At 47.3% G+C, this 23807-nt stretch overlaps 1 protein-coding gene across 3 annotated transcripts in view; it reads left to right on the top strand.

Moving 5' to 3' along the window:
• The window catches only part of ABR (ABR activator of RhoGEF and GTPase), a 300921-nt gene that overhangs the window by 129899 nt on the left and 147215 nt on the right, over nt 1-23807 (top strand). The window contains exon 1 of one of the 3 annotated variants that reach the window (XM_021007061.2): nt 17163-17905. The exons of the other annotated variants lie outside the window; for them this stretch is intronic. Coding sequence (XP_020862720.1) covers nt 17771-17905 — 135 coding nt within the window. The 5' untranslated portion in view covers nt 17163-17770. Of the gene's footprint in view, nt 1-17162; nt 17906-23807 lie in introns of those variants that run through there. 3 annotated transcript variants of the gene reach the window in all.

Below are 23807 nucleotides of genomic sequence, written 5' to 3'. Positions count from 1 at the left end.
GATGGGACTCGGTCTTCTTGGCCCCAGAGGCAGAATCAGGAGGAGTCCATTCCAGCCCAGCCTAGGGAGAAATTTCACAGCCATTAGAGTGAATGCCCTGCCTCTGGAAGCTGTGCCTTCTTCTCAGAAGGAGGTCCTCAAGTGGGAATCCTGTTCACTTGCCTTCCATGGCCCCTTTGGTCCCTTCCTACTGTCGAGACTCTCTTAGGCCAGATGAGAAAAGTAAATTACCCAAGCTCACCCAGCTAGTTAGTAGCAGAGCTGGAACCTAAAATTTCTGTAGTATAGCAGAAAGAATGCTGGACTTTCAGTCAGAACTGGGTTTAAATCCTGCAGCTATTCACTTACTACCCATGAGACTTTAGGAAAGTCATTCCACATTCCTTGGCCTCAGTTTTCCCCTCTGTAAAAAGGAAGGAGTTGGACTCAGTACTCCCTAAGGTCCTTCCAGCTTTAAATCCACAATCCTGTAATCAGGATGCCAGTTTCCTGTCTCCTAATCACCAGACCAAAATACAAAGGCCTAGGCATAAGTTGGAGGAATTCTCCCCAACCAACACCACCGATCATTTATCCCTCTCTGTTCTAATACTGCTTCCTTTTATGTTGAGGAGGAAATTCTAATGATCACCCCATGACAGTTCCCTAGTGGCCATCTGCCTCCTCCCCCAGCTCTGCTTCAGCTGATTGGAAGATCAAGATAGCAGAATGTGGTCTCCCTGGCTTCAGACATCAAAAGTTTTTAATTATGTCCCGACTCTAATTGCCCCAGTTAGGATTCTATTCATGCCTATGCCCTACTAATCTACTCTCTCTGAGGGGAAATTCTACCGGTTCGGCTTGGCATGGACCCTTCTTTTCCTGAGTCCCCAGGGCTGTTCAAATGAAAGACATTGAGTTGTTACATCCAGGCAAATGATTTATTTGGCAAGGCATGTGATTACAGGAACAAATTGGGTCCAAGGCTCTCAGTAGCCAAAGACCCAGAACCTTAGTTTCTACACAGTTAACATACAATTTGGAGGGAGTAAAAAACAGGAAAAACAATATTATTGGGATTATTGGCAGAGGGAGGGGGTAGTTTTGTGACATTTCTTAAGTCGGGAGACTTTTGGGGGGGGGAAATTTTGTGACTTCTCTAAAATCAGGTGACTTATAAGCGGCTGAAACTTAGCTACACAAAATGGTGGAGAAAGGCAAAATGGAGTCACTGATGTTATTTTTCATGTAACAGGGCCCAGTGTTCTGGTAATGGAGTGAAATGTTCCTGGCACAGGTCTCCATCAGTCTGGCATGTCAGAGCCCCTCCCCAGCAGGGTTTCCTGTGGTGATCCTGGCAGCCTCGGGGATTCTGGGTTGGGCCTGGGTTTTCTGATTCTGGGTTGACCATCGTTCTGGCCGCTTTTGTCTCTGGGCAGCAGTGCCGGCCTGCCTGGTGCTTGTGCTCTCTGTTCTCTGGGCACCCACACCTGAAATAGGGTCTCACCATCATCCTCTTCTTCCTGGGCAGCTTACAGCAGGAGGCTTAGGAAGTGTGTTAGTACTTGAGCTGGGCCTTGGAGGTAATGTGCAATCTGAATGATTAGACAGAGGCTGAGGCAGGGAGGGCATCTCAGTTCCTAGTGTTTGAAGGATGAAGTTAGGATGAGAGAGAAGGCTTCCTTGGCCAATCTCTATGAAAAATAATAAAAACTATATTTATATGACACTTTACTTCACTGTGGGACTATGGTCAAGTCACTTGCCATCCCAACCTCAGTTTCCTCATCTGTAAAACGAGGGTAATTAGACTTGTGCTCCCTCCAAGAGGTTGCACTGAGGAAATCTCTGGCCTCTTACAGCAGTCTCTAAATCTGAGTTATAATTACAGTTACTTTTCCATACATTATCTCATTCAGTCCTCCCCATCAATCCTACAAGGCAGGTCTCTAGAATCTCAGATCTAGAGCTGGGAGGGACCTTAGAGTTCAGCTAGTCCCACCCTTTCAGTGTAAAGATGGGGAAATTGAGGCCCAAGAAGGTTAAGCCATTTAGCCAAGGTCACATAGGGAGTAACCGCAGAAGTGGGACTTGAACCCAAGTGCTCATACTCCCAAGTCCAGTGTGCTTTTGACTGTGTCTCACTGTCATCGCGCTGTGGGAGTGCAAGTGAGATTATCCCTTTTTTTGCAAAACAGGGAAATAGAGGTTCAAGAATTCACATGATTTCCCAAGAACACACAACTGGTAATTAGCAAAGCCAGAACTTAGAATATCATTTGTTCTTCAGTCATTTCAGTCATGTCTGACTCTTTGTGACTCCATTTGGAGTTTTCTTGGCAAAGATACTGGAGCAGTTTGCCATTTCCTCCTCCAGCTCATTTTACAGATGAGGAAACTGAAGCAAATAGGGTTAAGTGACTTATTCAGGGTCATGCAGCTGGTAAGTGTCTGAGGCTAGATTTGAACTCAGGACCTCCTTACTCCAGGCCCGATGCTGTGTCCACTGCGCCACCTACCTAGCTGCCCCTGGAATATCATAGGATCACAAGTTTCTCTGAGGCCACTAGTTCAACTTGTTTCACAGATGAGGATACTGAGATCCGGGAAGGATAAGTGTCTTGCCCAAAGTCACACAGCTATTAAGTGTCAGAGGCAAGATTTGAACACTGGTGCTTTGACTTCGAAGTCTGGTACTCTTTCCACTGTCACTAACAAGCTTGTGGTTTGGAATTTGATGCTGCAGAAATAGAATGTATGCCCTAAGTGAACTGCATTGCTGTATTAAGTCTTCTGGCTTCTGGCAGGGGCTGGGTGGGCAGTGGTTGAATGCAGGAGATTTCAGAAAAGGAAGAAGGGGGATTCTGCATACTATTCAGGCTGTGGTCTTCCCAGCAGTAGAATGCATTATTAAAGTGATCATTTATGAGCACTTAAAAAGTAACCATGGGCTTCTTAAGAACAAAATGTGTCCGACTGATCTTATTATATACTAATAGTATATTGAAGAATGCCATGAATTGGGGCAGCTAGGTGGCGCAGTGGATAGAGCACTGGCTCTGAAGTCAGTAGGACCTGAATTCAAATCCGGTCTTAGACCAAACACTTGACACTTACTAGCTGTGTGACTCTGGGTAAGTCACTTAACCCCAATTGCCTAAAACAAACAAACAAACAAAAAAAGAATGCCATGAATACCTGAATTCAAACAAGGCATTTGACAGAGGCTCTCAAGGTGTCCTTGTGGACAGTTTGGAGAGATGCAGACTGGATAATAGTACAATTAGGGGAATTAAGTAGGCCCCCAAAGAACAAAAATTAATGGATCCACGTTAGCCTGGAGAGAAGTCTCTAGCAGAGTGGACACAGGACTCTAACCTCTCCTCTGAACTAGTCAACATGAGATCCTAGACCACAGAATCCTTGATTTGCACGAGTGTCACACATCTTGTACCACAGATAGTGTTCTGTTCAGATTTCTGATGGCTTGGACCAAGCAGGGACAACTAATAAATCGGATGGGAGGTTTGGGGTCCAGAAGAGTGATGGAGACTTAAACAATGGGATGAATGGAAAAAAAAAAGAAATTGAATGGTGATGGATGTAAAATCCTATATTTCAGTTCAGAAAATCCTCTGTATAAATACAGAACAGGGCAGGTGTGGCTAGACAGCAGCTGGAAAGAAATCTGGGGGTTTTAGCATCTGCTAACCTACCATGAATCAACAGTAAGATGTGGGAGCCAAGAAACGCACTGTCATCTGACTTCCTTAGGAAAGACTTATTGTAAATTATCCTTTTTTTTTTTTTGAGACAGTCAGGGTTAAGTGACTTGCTTGGATCACATGGCTAGTAAGTGTCTGTGGCCAGATTTGAACTCAGGTCCTCCTGACTCCAGGGCTGGTTTTCTATCCATTGCATCACTTAAAATAAATTATCTTAAGATTATTACAAAGGAAGGCTCGGATTCTTAAAATCTAGCCAATAGCCCACAAATGTTCAGATTCCTTAAGAGTCTGGCCAATATGGTGGATCTTTAATAAACCTTGTCTTTGACTGGAAAAAAAAAGGTTACAAAGGAAACCAAAGGCTGGGATGGGGGTGGGGGAGAGAGAGGTAAGTTTTTTCCACCCAAGTTTGTGAAGCCCCTAAAATCTATCCTTGGACCTCTAAGGTTATGAACATGTTGTGAAAGAAGTTAGGGATTATCTGTGTCAGCAGTGAGGATGGAATGCATTTCAGGCATGGTATAAAGCCGGTGCCATGGCATGGAGATGGGAGATGTGGGGTGCCGTGTGTAAGGAACAGAAAGGCAGCCAGCTGGGCTGGACTGTGGAATGTGGGAAGGGGAGTAATATAAAATGAGGCTGGAAGGCGACAAGCATTTATTAAGCACCTAATGTGTGTCAAGCCCTGTGTGAGGCTAGAAAGATAGATCAGTACGCATCTGTGAAGAGCTTGAAAAGCTATAGCTTGTCCTGGAGGCAATAGGGAGCCACTGCAGTTAATTGAACAGGGTAGTGAGGTGTCAGCCCTGCACTCAAGGAAAGAGAAGGTATGTTAGAGGATAGACCTGAGTCAGGAAGCCAATTAAGGGGACACTGCAGTATTCCACATGGCTAATTGAAGATTATGTTATGTTTCTGGGCTGGGTATCTTATAGTTGACTTATATTCCATTTTCGGACTGCTTGGGAGGTGATGAGCCCCCCCTCCATCTGAGCAAAGGCTGGGTGGCGAAGTGGTCAAGGATGTGATAGAGGAAGATTCATGTTCAGGTTGCATTTGGTGTCTGAGACACTTCTCTCCCCCCGCTCCCCAAATACTCTGACTTCATGACTGAATATGGATGCTCCGGAACCTAATGCAACTTTGAATATTGATGTAATGTTATATATAATATATAATATAATTATATTACGAATGTGAGATATTTGTAAAGTACTTAACAGAGGGCCTAGCACAGAGTAGGAGGTTAATAAATGTTTGTCTCCCCCCCTCCCCACGATATTCTTTGGAAACAAATCTCTCCTCACCCTAGTGGTCGTCTTCCAGCCTTTCCCTTCACCCTCTTCATTATTTCTCACCTGTTTGGATCTCGCTCTCAGACTCCATCTAATAAGCCTTCCCACATACGGGACTCATTAATTTCCACTTTGCAGATTTCACTCCCACCTAGGCAATCCTCCTTCATCCTCCGGGCAAACCTGTTTCTATCACCTCCTTTTAAGCTTTAGTCAAAACTCAGCTCCTCCAAGAAGGGCTTCTCTGATCCAGCTTCCCCCAGCTCTAAAAGTTGGGAATCAGTTACTGACTTAGGAACAAGTAGTAACTCATCTTCCTTATGGAGTGGCACTTCACAGTTGCTAATGAGTTGACTTAGAAAGGTTCTGAAATCATGGATGGGATGGCCATGTTCTCCCTCTCTCCAAATAGACAATAAGGTCATAGCTAACATTTATCCACTAAAATTCTTTACTGAGGCCCCAATGTGATATAGAGATGATTCTGTGTTCTAGAAGGCCTAACCCTAACCCTAACCTTAACCCTAAGTCCTACCAAGGTGGACAGCCTTCTTGGTTTGTGCCCACAGGGAGTGGATAGAGTGCCAGGCCTGGAGTCAGGAAGACCTGAGTTCAAATTTGGCCCCAGATATTCACTAGCTATGTGACCCTGGGCAAGTCACTTAACCCTGTTTCCTTAAGTTTTCTCATGTGTAAAATGGGCTGGAGAAGGAAATGACAAACCCCTCCACTATTTTTGCCAAGAAAACCTCAAATGGGGTCATGAAGAGTTGGACACAACTGAAAAAATGACTGAACAACAACATTTATATAGTGTTTACTATGTATGAGGCACTTTATGTGCTAAGCACTGTACAACAACCCGGGAGGTAGGTGCTATTATTATTTTTACAGATGAGGAAACTGAGGTAAACAGAGGTGAAGTGACTTGCCCAGGGTCACACAGCTGGATCAGATTTGAACTCAGTTCTCCCTGATTCTCCAGGCCTGGTGCTCTATCTGCTTTGCCACCTGTCTTCTATCCAAGAAACAACCTATCTAAGTTGGAGAGCCTCATCAATACATGAGCTACAAGGCAATGAATTGTTCAACCTTTCAACTCTTTAATAAAAATTATTGATATGTTTTCTTCTCACATCACCTTTATTTCCCCTTCCATCACTCCAAAGTGCCATGCCTCATAACAAAGAATAAAATAAGCAGTTCTTCAGAACTAACAGATAGTGGTTCACACCCATAGGCCTCCACCATGAAGAAGGGAGGGGAAGGCAGCAGAATAACTCTAGATATTGTAGAAGGGCAATCTGCTTGGGTAAAGAGGGTACCTGCTTCTTTGGAATCCCGGATGCTAACTGTAAAGGTTTACGTATATTGTTGTGTTCAAGGCTCCCTCCAACCTCGTGAAGTACAAAGGGAAGCTTTTTCCCTACTGCAGATGGGCACACTGAGGCACAGTGGTTACAGGTGGGTCCCACAGGCAGCAGGGGCAAAGTCAGCATTTGCACTCAGCCCATCTGCTTCAGATTGTGTGCGCTTTCCCCGCCTTCACGCTAGGTCCCTGAGAGCAGGGACTTTACTTGCTGCTGGTTTCATAGTCAGCCGTGGCTCCTGGGTCAAGAGTCAGCTCACAGTTGATGTTAAATATAGTGAAGAGGAGGCTGGATTTGGATTCAGGATCTGGGTTTGAATCCTGACTCTACTATTTGCACCCCTGTGTGACTTCAGGCAGATCATGCACTATCTCTGTTCTTCTTCGGTAAAATGAGGGAGGTCGGACTGGATGATTTGGAGGCCTCTCCCCCGTCTGAGTCACGTGAAATGCTGTTGACGTCGTGCCTCTCGCTCTCTCTAAATATCCTCAGTGTCTTGTTTGGGTTTTCCCACCTGCTTGCTATGGGGTGTTTCTCCACTAGTTGGTGCTAGTGAACTCAGACCGTATGTCTTGGGGCTTTCATTTAGCTTTTATTTCTGGTTTTAAAAGTGCTAAGCAACAATTCAACACTAGAGCACCTCGAATGAATGAAAAGGCACTTATTAAGCCCTACTGGATACAAAAACAAGCAAGGAAGATGGGCCCTCAGGGAGCCTATGTTCTAGGGAGGGGGAGTGGGAAGACATAAAGACATCCCTCTGGCCCCGTATCTTCAGCTCTCGGCAGACCTTAGCGAAGGGGCCAGATAACTGGAGGAACAGGGATTTGGGATCTCTCAGAGATGGAAGGATTTACTTCTGGGCCTCAGCTTTGATAGCTACAGGCCCCACGGGTTATGTGTGCCTGAGAAGAGGGTGACATAGATGTCGGCAAGAATGTGGTGTAGATGAAAGAGTACTGAACTTGGAGTCAGGAGGGGGCCTGTGTTCAAATCTTGCCTCTGACATTTTCTGTAGCTGTGTGACCATGGGCCAGTCACTTGACCACTCTGTGCGCTGGTGTCCCCATTTGGAAAATGGGAATGATAATATCTGTTACAGAGCTTTTGGGAAGGTCCAAGGAAGTGATATATAGAGCATTTTGTAAGCTTTGTGAATTAGGATTTTTTTTATTTAAAAATTCTTATTTTTTTTAACATTTTTAAAATTTTGAATTCTTTTTCCTGCCTTCCAGGCCCACCCTCCCCCATTGAGAAGGCAAGCATTATGATATCCATTATACATGTGAAGTCATGCAAAACATATTTTGATATTAGCCAAGTTGCCAAAAAAAAGAGAAAACCCAAGAAAAATAAAGTAAAAAAATATATATGCTTCATTACAATTGTTATTGTTGGTAGTTAGAGCTGTCCAGAAGATGAATAGACTGCTTTAGGAGGTTAGCTCTCTCTGGAGGTTTTCATAGGATTATGGAATCTCAAAGACCATCTAGATCAACCTACCCTAATTTTGCAGATGGGAAAACTAAGGCTCAGGAAAGTGAAGTGGCTTGTCCAAGGTTACACAAGTAGTAATCACCCAAGGTGGGATTTAAACCCAGATCTGGACTCAGAGGCTTAGGTGACCATTTGTTATATATAGAAGGGCTCTTGGTCATACTTTATGAGTAGGACTAGATGTCTTCTGAGGTCCCTTCAGGCTTAGATGATATGTTTTTCAGTGGGAGAGAGAGAAGAGCTTTGTAATACTATGGCCTAGAGTTCTTAATCTATCCCAACGAAGACTGCATCTAAATTTGACATTCTGTGTAGTATTCTACACCCATAGCCCCCCACTTTTACAAAGAAGGGAGGGAGGTGCATTCTCATATTTCTTTTTCTAAAACCATGCTTAGTTGTTATGATTCTGTAGCATTCAGTATTGGTTATTTGGGGGCTGTTCTTGGCACTTGTATTATTGTAATCATCGTGTATATGGTTGCCCTGGTTCTTCTGACTTCACTTTGCATCAGTTGCTGTAAGTCTTCTCTGGATATCCCTCAGTAAGAGGGACATTAGCATGTGGTGATTTGTTTGAAGAGGCCAGCAGAAGGGGGCCAATGTGAGGAAAGGTCTGGAAAAAAAAAAAAAGGAATCTTATGGAAATCTAATCTTATGAGGAGCGGTTGATGGAACTGGGGATTCAATAGTTAGCCTGGAGAGAAGATGCCTTAGGTAACTGATTGTTGTTCAGTCATTTTTCAGTCGTGTCAGACTCTTCATGACCCCATTTGGGCTTTTCTTAAGTGTCTGAGGTAGGATTTGAACTCAGGAAGATGAGTCTTCCTGACTCCGGACCCAGCACTCTATGCACTATGGCACCACCTAGCTGCCCCCAGGTGACTGATTACTGCCTTCTGAGTATTTTGACAAAGGCAATTATGTGAAAGAAGAATGAGCTTGCTCTGGATAGCTTCAGGAGACAGAACTCCCAGTCTAGTGGGTTAGTAGAAGTTTTGTGCAGTCTGGTTTGGGCTCAATATAAGGAAGAACTCCTGTCAATTAGAAACAGAAAATAATGGAATGAGCTACTGTGTGTGGGGAGGGGAAGGTCAATGATAATAATGACAATAAAATGTAATAATATTATTTGAAGGGACCGCAAAAGCTGGCCTTTCTAGAGCACTTTACAGACATTGTTTCATTTGAGCCTAGAAACTACTCTGTGAAGTAGGTATTATTATCTTCATTTTATGGATAAAAAAGCTGGAACTCAAAGCAGTTAAATTGCCCAGGGTCACACAGGTGGTGTCAGAGGCTGGATTTGAACCCATGTCTTTCTGACTTCAAGTCAAGCGCTCTGTCCTCGACTTTTGATCTGACTACATTCAGCAAATTTTTTAAAAGCAGCTGCTGTGTTCCACACATTGGAGATTCAAAGGCAAAAATGAAAGTCTTTGCTCTCTAGGAATTTGCATTGTGCTGGGGAAGGGGATGCTGCCTCTTTGTCACCAGAAATAGAGGCAGAAGCTGTGTGACTGTTGAGGATATTGTAAAAGCAATTTCTGCATCGGGGGAGAGAGTGAATGAGGTGACATACCACATCTCCTTTTGCGCTAAGATTTTATGGCTTTGTGTCATAGAAACATCACTCTGGAGCTGGGAGGGCCCTCGCAGGCCATCTGGTGTCCCACTCCTCCATTTTACAGATGAGGAACTGAAGCCCTTAAAGGTTATGTGACTTGCCTAAGGTCACATAACTCAAAGTACAGTATTCTTTCCCCTGAGACACTCGAGGCTTAGACCAAGGCAGTAGCAGTGGAGAAGGGACAGTTTGAAGAATTGGCGGGATTGGGGGAGGGGGGACAAAGGAATCAAGAGTGACTCCAGAGTTTTAACCTGAAATGAGTGAGAGGATGACAGACGTAGGGAAGTTAGAAGGGAAAGCTGGTTTAGGGTAGCAGCTGAGGACTTTAGTTTGGGATGTTCTGAGTCTAGGTGACAATAGGGTATCTGGGTAGAGGTGGGTCCAAGAGGCTGTCAGAGATTCAAGCATGGAGCTCAGAACTAGGGCTAGAAAGAGGTGAATTATCTGGCAACCAGAGAGAGAGAGAGACAGAGAAAGAGACAGAGAGAGCTCTCATCCTTGAGGAAGGATGAGTGCTCAAAGAAGGGGAGGGGGGAGATTATAGGAAGAGAAGACCAAAGGGCTGAAACTGGAGATGGGGAAAACATCCCCATTCAGAGGGTAGAAAAAGAGCAACTAGGAAGGAGGAGCTGGGGTAGGGGAGGCCCAGGGGAAGAGACTTCCAAGGAGGGTAGTTAGCTATGTCAGATACCCCAGGACAGTAAAGAAGCAACTCCTGGGAGGAGGATTTGGTGCAAAGGTGGTCACTTTTTTTTTCTTGATAGTGTTTTTTTTTTTCCAGTTACATGTAAAGATAATTTTAAAAATTCATTTTTGTAAAATTTTGAGTTCCAAATTTTTCTTCCTCCCCCCTCCCCAAGACAGCAAACAATCTGACGTAGGTTATATATGTACAATCATGTTAAACATATTTCCATATTCGTCATGTTGTGAAAGAAGAATCAGAATAAAAGGGAAAAACCACAAGAAAGAAAAAACAAAAGAAAAAGTGAAAACAGTCTGCGTCGCTCTGCATTCAGACTCCATAGTTCTTTCTCTGGATGTGAACAGCGTTTTCCATCGTGAGTCTGTCTGAATTGTCTTGGGTCATTGCGTTTTTGAGAAGAGCTGAGTCTATTGTAGTTAATCATTGTGCATTGTTACTGTTGCTATGTCCCATGTTCTCCTGGTTCTGCTCATTTCATTCAGCATCAGTTCATGTAAGTCTTTCCAGGTTTTGCTGAAATCAGCCTGCTTATCATTTTTAATATTCCATTATATTCATATACCACAACTTATTCAGACATTCTCCAGTTGATGGGCATTCCCTCAATTTCCAATTTTTTGCCACCCCAAAAAGATCTGTTCTAAATGTTTTTGTGTATGTGGGTCCTTTCCCCTTCTTTATGATTTCTTTGGGATACAGACCTTCTAGTGGTATTGCTGGATCAAAGGGTGTGCAGTTTCATTGCCCTTTGGGCATAGTTCCAAATTGCTTTCCAGAGTGGTTGGATCTGGTGACAACTCCACCAGCAATGCGTTTGTGTTCCAGTTTTCCCACATCTTCTCCAACATCTATCATTTTCCTTCTCTGTCGTATTAGTCAATCTGATAGGTGTGAAGTGGTGCCTCAGAATTATTTTAATTTGCATTTCTCTGATCAGTAGTGATTTAGAGCATTTTTTCATGATTATAGTTAGCTTTAATTTCTTCGTCTGAAAACCGCCTGTTCATATCCTTTGACTATCAACTGGGGAATAACTTGTATTCCTATAAATCTGACTCAGTTCTCTTTATATTCTAGAAATGAGGAAAGGTGGTCATTGTTGACTGGAGAAGATGGTTTAGGGAGAGTGGTACGAATGGGAAGCAGTTGGTAAGGAAATGGAAGGTTTGGGTGTAAACAGTCACACACAAAAACTGGTTGGGATGGAAATGGAAGACTTGAGTATATAGTAGTCATGTGGGAAAGAAAGAAAGAAATCTTTGTGGGAAAATTTTCTAAAGTATACTTGTTCTTGAGGCAGAGGCCGAGTTCAAATCCTGTCTCTGATACTTGGGGCAACTAGGTGGTGCCATAGCATACGGAGCACCTGGCATCAGGAAGACTCATGTCCCTGAGTTAATATCTGGCCTCAGACACTTACTAGCTGTATGACCCTGGGCAGGTCACTTAACCCTGTTTGTCTCAGTTTCCTCAATCTGTAAAATGAGCTAGAGAAGGAAATGGCAAACTGCTCCAGTATCTTTACTAAGAAAACCCCAAATGGGGTTATGGAGAGTCAGCTGAAACTACCAAACAACAATAAACTGTATAACTCTGGTCTCCACTTTCTCTCAGTTTCCTTTTCTGTAAAATCAGGGGATATTGGACTAGGAAGCCATTGAGGTTTCTTTCAGTTGTGGATCTATGATCCTTGTAGAGGATTGAGGGGTTTTTTTTCTTCTGAGAGGTGTTTGTGTGTCAAAAGGAAGGCATTTCCAGCCCCTGCCGAAGTCATCTGACTGTCAATTTGGTATTAAAAGGGATCATAGAAGCCACTTAGTGCAGGCATTCTTAACTCGGGAGTTTTTATATCTGTCTTTCAATAACTGGTTTCTTTTGTAATACTGCACATTTTATTTTATGCATTTAAAAACCTGACTTTGAGAAGGGGTCTGTAGACTTCCCTGGACACCATCCAAGGATCCAGGATGCACAGAATCTTTGAGACACCCCACCCACACACATCTAGTCAGCTCAGGTGATTTCCACTGTATCATTTAGCTGCCTCTTAAGAGATTCAGAGGTAGTGCTTTCAGGGGAGAGACTGAATTTAACAAACTTTTATTAAGCACCGACTGTGTACAAGGTATTGGGATGCAAGAGCATAAATGAAGATGTCCTTGCTCCCAAGGAGTTTGCATTCTACTTCAGGGTGGAGGAGGGAACTGGAGATAAAACATGGGCACAGATAAGTAAATCCAAGGTAATTTAAGGAAAGAGAGAGGGGGAGGGGAGCAGCCTGGGTTAGGTCAAGAAGGAACTCCAGAGGCCATTCAGTCTAATCCTCTCTGTTTTTAACAGATGAGGAAACTGAGGCCTGGGGAGATGTAGTGCCTTGCCCAAAGTCACCTAGATAGTAAGCATCAGAGGCAGAATTTGAACCCAGATCCTCTGATTCCAGAGCCAGGTGACCATCAAGATTTGGGGGTCCAGGACTGGGTGGGTGTCATTGAGGTGCTCATGATTGGGATGGTAAACTCTTTAAAACTTGCTGCCTTGCTGGGGTGGGGTGGAGTTGTCAGAGGAGGAGACCCTGAACTGCGGTCTTCATCTTCCTGATTTTCATGCTCTCTCCTCTGGCTGGGATGGTTGGACTTGTGGGATGGCAGACAGAGCTGCAGGTAGAGAGACCCAGGGCCCCAGCAGGCTCGTGGGTATTACCCAGAGCTTCGGGCGTTGTCCTTTCCCAAGCCCTGGGAACGGCCTCTCCCCTCCAAACCAAATGTGGAATTATGGCTGAAAGGGCCCTTCAGATGTGCCCCGGCTATTTATAACCAGCCCCAGGGCTGGGCCAAGGGAAAATCCAGGGACAAGGGTGAAGGAGCCAAGTCCTGAAGTTCTTAGGAAGCAGGGGGTGGGGCTTAGCTGAACTCTGCCAGCGGAAGCCCCTCTCCTGCCCCACATCGGCTAGCATCGGGATACCCTCTGGGGTTTGGGGAAAATCAAAGCTCTTACCCCCAGTCCTGGAGATTCCAATAGACTGGCTCTTGCAGCCAGGAGGAGTCAGGCCATGCTGAAGGGAAGCCCTGTCCACCCTGCTGGCCTGCTTCCATCAGACTTGTCTTTCCAGCAGATTATTTTTTTAAGTCCAAAAAAATACAGGACTGATTGTCTTCCTTTTCCAGTGGTGAGGAGGGGTGGAGATCCTGACTTTTCTCATTGCCTCTTTCCCACCTTTCCCTTCCCAATATGGGAATGGTCTAGCCTGGAATAGAGTTTTTTGAGGTCCCTTATGCTCTAGCTAGACATGGTGGCCTTTGAGGAGGTGGCTTACATGGGGGAGTATAGGAAATCCGGGTAATGGGGTATATGAGGACAAAATGAAGAGTGTTCAATGAAAAGGGGTTAGGGAGAGGCTCTACCAAGTATGTAGAGAGGGGTGTAAAGGGTTAAAAATGAGGAAAGGAAAGGAAGGCAGCTGGAGGTACAATGGATAGGGTGCTGGGCTTGGAGTTAGGAAGACCCAAGTTCAAATCTAGCCTCAGACGCTTACTAGCTGTGTGACTCTGGGCTAGTCATCTAACCTCTCTCTGTCTGCCTCAGTTACCTCATTTGTAAAATGGGGATAATAAGAGTACAACCTCCCTAAGTGCTATTATGTTGTGAGGATCAAATGAAAGATGCTTATTACTCTCTCCTTCCCAAGTATGGTGGGAGGCCTTGATGTAAAGGGTTAGAGATGAGGAAAGAACAAGAACTCTCAGTCAAGTAAGTATGTCCTGGATATGCTGGCTGTGTGACTGTGGGCGAGACATTTCACTTCTTAGTGACTCAGCAACTCTAAGGGAACAAGTTGCTGAGCAGGTAGTAATCTGCACTAATAAAGGGAGTTTCCTCACCCAGGAGCTCTCAACAACATTAAAATCTCAGGCCTGATTGAAAAAAGGGAAAGTCCCTAATTGAGCTGCCACGGGACATGGAGCATCATTGGGTGCTGTAAAGGACCCAAAAGAAGCCAGGTTGGGCTCACAGTCCTATATTCCGAGTCAGAGCAGATAGAAGACCCTGGGCCACGAATGAAATGATGAGCCTCGTGGTCCTCCTATGCTTCCACGTGCTTCCACGGTGGCCATTCCCTCCACTAATGTAGATTAAGACACCTACAACTGAGAGGGTTGCTAGAAGTCAGCTTGGTGATTGGATGTCTCTGAAATTAGCCAGACTCCTCATCTGCCAATGACTGTGGACCCGCAGACTCATAGTCTTGAAGTTGCAATGGACCTCAAAGGCCATCTAGTCCACCCACTCCCCATTTTGCAGATAAGGAAACTGAGGCCCAGTGAGACAACGTGACTTGGCCATCACCTTAATAAGTCCTTGCCGTTGGGAAGTTCCACAGCTTCTAGCTCATGGCTGCAGAGAGGAGTGAGGGTCCCCTGGGAGTTCCTAGAGAACAGCATTACTCTGGATCACCCCTTCTGGAAGCATGGGAAAGGGAGGAAGTGACAAAGGTGAGACTGGAACCCAGATCCTGTGACACCAAACACAGCAGCCCTCTTTCCACAGCGCCACACTGCCCAGAATGTTCACTCCAAGTGTGCTTGCTCACTCTCTCTCTCTCTCTCTCTCTCTCTCTCTCTCTCTCTCTCTTTCTCTCTCTCTCTCCCTCTCTCCCCCTCACTCCCTCACTCCCTCACTCCCCCCCTCTACCTCCCTCTCTCTCCTCTCTCCTTTCCTCTCTCCTCTCCCTTTCTCACTCTTCATTCTTTCATCTCTCTCTCTCACTTTCTCTTTCTCTTCATCCTCTCCTCTCTCTTTCTTGTCATTCTCCTCTCTCTCTTCAATCTCTCATTTGTCTGTCTGTCTGTCTCTCACTTCAGGGAAGGAAGAAGGCCACAGGGTTGGGATAGCCAGGGGGGCTTGCAGAAGTGGTGGGATGATTTCCATTGCAATAGAGATCAGGAAGGTTGGTGAAGGAAGCCTGGCTGGCAAAAGACTTCTGGGCTTAGGAAATGCTGGCCTCAGCTTCAGTGATGAGCCTTCAAATCCGGGCTCTGCCACTTACTTCCTGTGTGTTTTGGACAAGATTCTTCAACTCCTGGGCCTCAGTTTCCTCATCTGTAAAATGAAAGAGTCGGACTAGACATTTCCTAAGGTTCATTCTTGCTCTTAACGCTTAGCCTGAGAGCCCTTCTAAATGTGCATCTGTGATCCAAAGGCCAGAGTTTGTGTGTGTGTGTGTGTGTGTGTGTGTGTGTGTGTGTGTGTGTGTGTGTGTGTGTGTGTGTTTGGTAAGGCAATTGGGGTTAAGTGACTTGCCCAGGGTCACAGAGCTAGTAAGTGCCAAGTGTCTAGTCTGAGACTGGATTTGAACTCAGGTCTTCCTGACTTCAGGGCCAGCGCTCTATCCATTGTGCCACCTAGCTACCCCCCAAAGGCCAGAGTTTGGACCAGGCCCATTTGTTCATTAAAACTCTGTGGCCATGAAGTTTGCAGAAGGTGGTTAATGTCAGGAATGAGTGGAACCCAGTTTGATTTTTAAGCCTGAAGACCCAATAGATTATGACCTGAGATTGGGTGGGATTGAGATAGGGGTGAGGTGGAGGAGAAGGGGGAAAGGAGGGAGAAGCAGAGAGAATTTTGTTTCCTCCTTTTTTCTCTCTGCTTACTGACCCAGCTGATACGTCCCACCGACAGTCTTGGCCCTGAAACTTTAACTAAGCATCAGTGTTGTGTGTTAGAAGGATATGGTCCTAGGGTGCTGCCACCAAGCTCATTTCATTTGTTTTCTGATGTGGATAGGGACCTTGATGTTCCTAGCTGTGAGGCCAGAGCATGGGCTTTGGGACCCTGGGATAACAGGATGAATTGGGCTTTAAAAACAAACAAACACAAAAACCAAGCAATCCTTAAGGAAGGTAAGTAGGGCAGGGGTGCTAAGAATCATATGAATATATGTGTGCCTGAATCCCTTTTCCTCATAGAGTCTGGTTGAGTAGGCTTGGGCACTGAGGAGGAGAGGACTTTGAGCAAAGCCGGAGTCAGGCAGAGGGGGAAGGGAGTGCTGGGTCTCTCCTGGCCAGCTGTGAGCATAATATGTAGCCTCTGGTTGGAGTCATGGGTACATTGGAGTCAGAGGACCCAAGTTCAAATGCCAGTTCTGCCTGGTAACTGTGTGACCTTGAGCAAATCATTTCACTTCCCCAGGTCTTGGTTTCCTCATCTGTACAAGGTCCAGTGCTGGACCAGATGGCCCCTGTGCTCCCTTCTACTTCTGGAGCTAGGATCCTTTAAATCACTTCACTTTCCTCTTCTGTAAAATGGGGCTGTTGGGCTGGCTGGCCTCTAAAGTCCTCTCCAAGTCAAGATCTAAGCTCTGGTACTCTTTTCAGCTCTAACTTAATGCATTTGTGATACTGGGAGGAGCTGGGAGCCTAGTATGGTGAGGTCCCACTGCCCTAAAGGGTTAAGTAGCCCTCACTCCTTTCCTCTACTGTGCTTTGGTTTCTCAGCCCTGCTCCCTTCCTCCTTCATTATAGGATGAGGGGCAGGGGAGGCAATGTGAAGGCTCGGTCCTGTTTGCAGGAGTTGGGCTCACAGGGGTAAAGACAGGCTGCCTTGGGGCTAAGTCTCTGTGTCCAGGTCCCGACTTCAGCTCTCTGCATCTCTCACTGTACCCAGTGCTCCTGCTCTGGTGATGGGTTGCAAATAGGAGAGCTCCTTCCTGGGTCCCTGGGAAGCCAGATACTTCCCCTTCTGTCCCCTCCCAGAGCCATGCATCTGGCTTAGCTGCCCTCAGCCAGCCTTCTCCCGTGAGGAGCCCTTTGCCAGTGCGCCCAGTGACCACAGAGAGGGAACAGCTCCACCTCACAAGTCAAGACGTGCATTTCCTGTATATTAATAGCAGGCTCAAACCTCCGTCTCTGAAAGGGCGGGATTTGTGGGGCTGGGGCTGGCGCGGAGCTCACTGGACAGACTACAGAGAAGGAAGGGACTAGAGACGGGCAGCTGCAAGCAGAGGCTGGGGAGAAGGAGCAGGATCCGGGAGACGGCCAGGCCGGGGCTCATGCGGGTCTCGCTTTCCCCAGGAGCAGCAGAGACTTTAAGGAAGTAGCAGCAGTCTTGGGTGGTTTCTTTTTCCTCCACGGGTTGGTTGCCCGTTTATCTCTGGTGACAGCCCCCGGAATTTGAGCAGTGCTTGCAAAGGCAGGCTGGAGGCAGCTGGAGCCTGGCAGGATCTGCCCCAAGAGTGGGGGACGGGGACATCGGATTCCCCGCTTTCCTGCCTGGGAGGAGACGGGGGCTTGCAAGGGGCAAAGCTGAGAGCAGCCGAGGCAGGAGAGCGGGGAAAGCTCTCATAATGGACTCTTTCATTGGAAGCCTGTGGCCAGGTTCCAATATTGACTCTGGGGAGGCCAGCATGCTGGTGTAGGCCTGCTCGACTCCTGCGGCCCCCACTCCTTCCCTTCGTTGCTCTCTCAGCGGCTGCCTCCAGCCCCCTTCAGAGCTGCTGCTGCTGCTACTGCTGCTGCCGCTGCGTGGGACCTGCTGGCTTCCTGTTTGGCCTTTGCCTGCCTCCAGCGGCCATGGAAGAGGAAGAGGAGGCGATAGGCTTTCTCGACAAGGTCCTAGAGGATGAAGATGTATTTGTCTTGGAAGAGTGTGATCTGGGAACCCCTACCAGCCCGGACTCGGGCTCCCCGTTCCTGGTGGCAGTGAAGGTGGGAGCATGACGCAGACGCAACCTAAGTGCCTGTCAGGGCAGGGGAGGGTTGGGGCTGGGGTGGATAGAGGCTTCCTGGGGCAGCGTCGATAGAGATAGATTGTGTACACATTAAGAGAGCATGGGGAGAAATGCCTGCCTTTTGCACCGGCCCAGGGCTAAACAGTAATGGCCAACAGCATGGCCAGCTGGCCTGGGAAAGGAGGGTAGGGGACCCACTGTCTGGGGGGTTCTTGTGGGGTGGGGATTGCTAGAATGGAGTTGAGTAGATGCATGCCTCTCCCTGGACCAGCTGTTCTCCAGGGGAGTGGCTACCCACAGCCCCCAGGCCAGCTGGGCTGTTGGGGGCTCCCTTGTCTCTGGCATGATGTGCCCTGTTGCTGTGTGAGGCCTATAAAAGCCCCTGCCCCAGCATAGCTGGCTGACATGGGTCTGGGAGGAGATGATTCATTTGCCTCCATGGTAACAGCAGTGCTGTGGCTCTGGGTAGATGTCCAGGATGTGGGGCTGAGAAAATTCCTCCAGCCTGGAGACCGGGGCTTTGGATGAGGCCACATGAGGCAGGTTACTGGGATTTCCAGGAGGAGAGTGGAGTCAGGACCAAGGCTTGGGGGGAGCCCTTGGACCTGCCTGAGTGACCTTGGGCTAATCTCGGCCCATTTGGGCCTCAATCTCATTCTGCTGTAAAATGAGGAGGCAGAGTGTCCTAGCAGACAGAGCAGGCCTCCAAGCCAGGAAGACTGTGTGACCCTGGACAAGTCATTGCCCTTTCAAGGCCCCTTGCAGCTCTTTTATATCTGTAAGTTACAGAGCAGGTCAGATCTGCATTGGTGAACAGTTTTCTCACTGGGAGTTTCCTATCTCAAGGAAAATAAAGTTACCGTCCCCAAAAAATTTAGTTGACCTCGACACACCTTAATACAATGAAAAAGAACAGTCATTGGCTTTGGAGTCAGAGAGCTGACGAGTTCAAATTCTGCCTCTCTCGCTTATTACTTTTGACCACAGACAAATCACCTCACTGTCTGTGCCTCAGTTTCCTCGTTTGTAAAATGAGGGGTTGGACCCAGCCTTCTAAGATCTGTTCTAGCTCCAAGTCTATGGTCCTATGATCTTTTATGTCCACAGGCCTCAGTTTCCTCATCGGTAAAATGAAGGATTTGGACCAGATGGCCTAAGAAGTCCCTTGCCCCATAGATCTACGATTCTGTGATCCTCAGTGATTTCAAAGGTCCCTCTTGCCACTTTAACATTGGATGAGCCTGAGAAGGCCCATCTAGGGGAGCACCTGCTAACCATTGGCCTTGCCTACAGCTAAAACCTCCCGCATGTGTAGAGAGATGGTCCAGTTGGGGAGGGGAGACAGAGGGGTCAGTGGTCCCCTTGACTCACCAGCTTGTCCTTCTCTGATTGCATCAGCCATCCTCCCTGTCTCCCCTTCCTAGCCTCTACTAGTCTTGGGCTGGGCAGGGCGATGCCAGGCCCTCTGGGGGCTCTGGGAAGGGCCTGGGGGAGCAGCAACCGCCCTTCTTCTTTCCAGCCTGGCCACCGCTTAGTGCATGTCTAACTTTAGCATTCTTGCTCATTTACTTTCTGTTCTGCGGCTGCTGGGGTGGGAAGGGGCATGTGTGGTGGGTGGGGGTGGGTGGGAGGGAAGCTGGTGACTAAGTGATGGCAGGGAGCCCACAGACAGAGAAGCTGAGCAGCCTGAAAGAGAGTGCCCACATGTACGGACTTGGGTTTACCCAAGAGGATGCTGACTGCCTCCTTATGGGTGCTAGATCTGGAACCATCAGGAGACTTGGCTTCTAATATCACCTCTAATACCTATCGTCAGTACAGTACAGCATGGCAGAACTAGTGGTGGAATCTTACACAGGACACTCAACCTCTGGGACTCAGTTCTTTTCTTTGTAAAATGGGAATTTTTGCAATTTCCCTTCCCTTCCCCCTCTTCTTCCCCAAGGGTGTGTTGTGTGTGTGTATAAAGCTGTAATGAGATAAAATAACAGAATTTAGCATTAGGCGAGACCTTAGCAGTCATTTAGTCTAAACTCTTCATTTTACAGATGAGGAAACTGAGGCACACTGAGTTTAAGAGCTGCACTGGTAGTAAGTGCAGCTAGGTGGCACAGTGGATAGAGCACTGGGCTTGGAATTAGGAAGACCTGAGTTCAAATCTGGATTCAGACTTTTACTAGTTGTGTGACCCTGTCACTTTACTCTGTTTGCCTCGGTTTCCTCATCTGTAAAATGAGCCAGAGAAGAAAATGGCAAACCGTTCCAGCATCTTTGCCAAGGAAAGCCCCAGGTGGGGTCAGGGAGAGTCAGACATGACTGAAAGTGGCTTAACAACAAGTAGGCAAAGTAGGATTTGAACCCAGACTAGCTTCTCTAGCCAGGGAGGCATAGGCTTATAGGATTTTGAATTCGGAGTTGGGAGGGACCTCAAAGTCTATCTAGTTCAACTCTACAGATAAGGAAACTGGGGCCCAGAGAGGTGTGACCTGCCCAGGGTCATGCAGGCAGCATCAGAGGTGACATCTGACGCTCCCTCCTCTGACTCCAGTGCCCCTGTCCTGTCGCCCCTGTTCCCCATGCCAGAGCTGAAGAGATGGAGAGCATGCCACCCTTTGCCTTCCCGGGCATGGCTCCTCACTTCTCTATTCTCTGAGGGCTTGTTAGGAGCACACAAACCCCCTTTGCGTCTCCGGCAGAGGAGCAGGCTGGCACCTCATGCTTATGGCTGAACTCTCCACCCCTCGCACACACGGGCAGTGGCCATACCACGAGGGCCGGCTGTGGGCAAGGGGCTAACATGGCAGGGGCCCTGCACCCGGTGTTTGAGAAGGTGAGAAAGTGAGGCTAGGTCCCCAGGAGAGATATGTGATGCTGTTCTCTGGGAATTGCTAGTTCTCTCCATGAGCTCAGAGTTTATAGGGTCATGGTTTTCACTTAAAGTGGAAGCGGATCTCAGAGGTCATCTGATCCAGCCCACTATCTTTAAGGAAATCGAGGTGCTGAGAAATTGTGTGACTTGCCTAGGGAGACTCAAGTAGTAAGTAGCTGTGGCAGGATTTGAACTCATGTCTTCCTGATACAAGGGCAGCACCCTCTGCACTGCACCACATTCTCTCATTTGCTGAATCCTGGGTGGGGCTGGAGGGCTGCCCTCAAGTGAGGACTTGCTAAGGTGACGGCATAAGTAGGACCTTGACACTTGCACACCCATGACCTGATCTGATGCCATTTAATGGACAGGTGTCCTTAGGCTGAAGCAATGACTCATAGGAACCTCATGGCCCTTGGCACCCATTCTGTCCCAGACATCCTTATGGGTGGCGATTCCCTGGCATCTGATGTCTTGGAACTGCCTCCAGAAGTGGCCACTTGTGCTGCAGTGGGGAATCAGAGGATCCATATTTAAATCTCACCTCTGGGGTTCACTGTGTGTGCAGCCTTGGGCAAAGTTATTTCATCTCCTGGGCCCTCAGTTTCCTTATCTGTAAAGCGAGGGGTTTGGTCAAGGTCCCTTCCGGCTCCCATGAGCCTATGATTTCACCTCATCTCCCTGGGTCTCTGTTTTCTCACTGAAATCTACGTCTCTGGCTCTGCCACTTACTACCTAGGTGACTTCAGTCTCAGTTTCCTCCTAAGTGAAATGAGGGAGTTAGGCTGGTGGTGCCTTCCAGCTTTTGAGCCATGACCCCACGAGCAGCTGCCCAGCACGACCCGGGAACTTGGGCCTGGGAGTCTTGCTGCCTCCTCATTTACTTCGGAAGGTTATCTCAGGTTTTCAGCAATTGTCTTATCTTCAGTGGAAGAGAGATGGACCAAGTGGGCATGTGCTTGTCTAGGGCTTTGGGCATCTCTTTTGCTGAGTACAAGGCTTCTTACCCTGGGTCCATGGATAGACTTCAGGAAAATCTGTGAATTTGGGAGGAACAAAATGACACCTTCATGTTCACTAACTTCTAACCAAAATTTAGCATTTCCTTTGATTATTTAAAAACCTTTATTGTGAGAAGAAGTCCAGAGGTTTCAACAGATGGCCAGGAGGTTCCAGGGCACACACAAAGTGAAGGATTCCTCGGCCAGGGAGAGCCTTGAGTCAGTCTGGCATCCATAGGCTTTCTTCTCTATATCTAGTTGGAGACCAAGGTCAGTTCTCCACCTGTTCCTGTGGTTTTCAAAGGCCCTGCGCTTCAATAATGTTAGAAGATTGGGGTTCAGAGTCAGGTCTGGCCCTTGCTGACCACAGGACCTTTGGCCAGTCACTGGATGTCTCTGTTAAGCAGGGATAATAGCCTACCTCCCAGGGCTGGTGCCAGGGAAATGTTTTGTAAACTGTAGAGCTGTGGGTAAATGGCAAACGAAGGTGAACCTTGTTTTAAGTTTTAGAGGTCTTCCTGAGAAGCTTTGTTGAAATGAATTTTTTATAGATCATGCCACTTTCTCCCATTACCTGTGACATGAAAACTATGCCTATCTGCCTACCTCTCCCTCCTCCTCACTCCTTCTCTCTCTCTCTCTCTCTCTCTCTCTTCTCTCTCTCTCTCTCTCTCTCTCTCTCTCTCTCTCTCTCTCTCTCTCTGTCATGCACAGTTGGCAATGATGACTCATCCCTAGGTCCAGCTTCCTCTGGCTTTCTCCACCATCTCCCTCTTCAGACCTTCTTGTCCATCACTAATTACCTATAAACTAAAATAACAAGCCCTCATACACACACGCACACGGCCTTACACTTTTCAAAGCAATTTATTTATATAGAATCACAGATCTAGAGTTTGAAGGGCCCTCAGAGGCCATCTAGGCCAATCACCTTATTTTACAGATGAGGAAACTGAGTCCAGGGAAGCCCAGGGTCACACAGGTCAGAGGGAACACTTGAATCCAGACCTTCCTGACTCCAGGGCTGCCTTGCTGTCTACTCTACCATGCCTCCTTTTTACAAATATACACAAAATCTGTAGCAGATGAATAGCATGTGATTTATTTTGACATGGGGGGGGGATGTTGGGAGGAGGCCCTAACAGCTGGGAGGATTGTGGAAGGTGTTATGGAGAAGGTGGCATTTAAGCTGCCTATTTTTTTTCTTTTCAAGGCAATCAGGGTTAAATGATTTGCCCAAGGTCACACAGCTAGTAAGTATCTGAGGCCAGGTTTGAATTCAGGTCTTCCTGAATCCAAGGCCAGTGCTCTATCCACTGTGCCACATAGTTTCCCCTTAAGCTGCCCATTGAAGGACGTCAGGGATTCTGAGAGAGAGAGATCTGAGAGAGGAGGCGGGAATGCACTCCAGTCATGGGGGGAGGGGGCGCAGCCAGGACAGAGCCATGGTAATGGAAAAGAGTATGTCCTGGCTGTGGAACAGCAGGAGGACCTGTTGAACTAGGGTGGAGGGTGTATCAGAGGGGGGCGACATGTATGAAGCCCAGAGAGGTGGGCTGCAAACTGGCTAGAGAAGGTCTTTAAAGGCCAAGCAGTAGGGATCCAGCAGAGCTTCTTGTGAAAGGGAATGACCTGTAGGAATATCCTTCATGAGTGTCACTTTGCAGCTGTGGGGGATGGCAGCTAGAGATCAGGGGACCTCTCCAAGGAGCCCACTGATCAGAAAAATTAGCTTGTAAATAAACCCCCCGTAATTTGTTGCTGATTCTAAAGGGTTGCCTTCAAACCAGTCTATCTGTATTCCACCTTCATCCTCCCAGTCAAGTCCCCTCTCGCCCAGCTGAGAGTTGTAGGGAGTTGGGTGCCAGCTGCGGCTGCCTCCTTTCCTCCTTAGAAGAAGGGAGAGGGTCGTGTGGGCTGCTTAAGGTGTCTCTTTCCTATTTCCTGGATGGGAGGGGTGGTGCAGGGTCTGTAATGCAGTGGGAGGAAGTCTTCAGGGCCAGCCACGG

The sequence above is a fragment of the Phascolarctos cinereus genome, unplaced genomic scaffold (genome assembly GCF_003287225.1).
Source record: "Phascolarctos cinereus isolate Bilbo 61053 unplaced genomic scaffold, phaCin_HiC Scaffold_5;HRSCAF=322, whole genome shotgun sequence".
Classification (NCBI taxonomy): domain Eukaryota; kingdom Metazoa; phylum Chordata; class Mammalia; order Diprotodontia; family Phascolarctidae; genus Phascolarctos; species Phascolarctos cinereus.
Note: the sequence above shows the minus strand (reverse complement) of the source record. Positions and strands in the feature narration are given on the sequence as shown.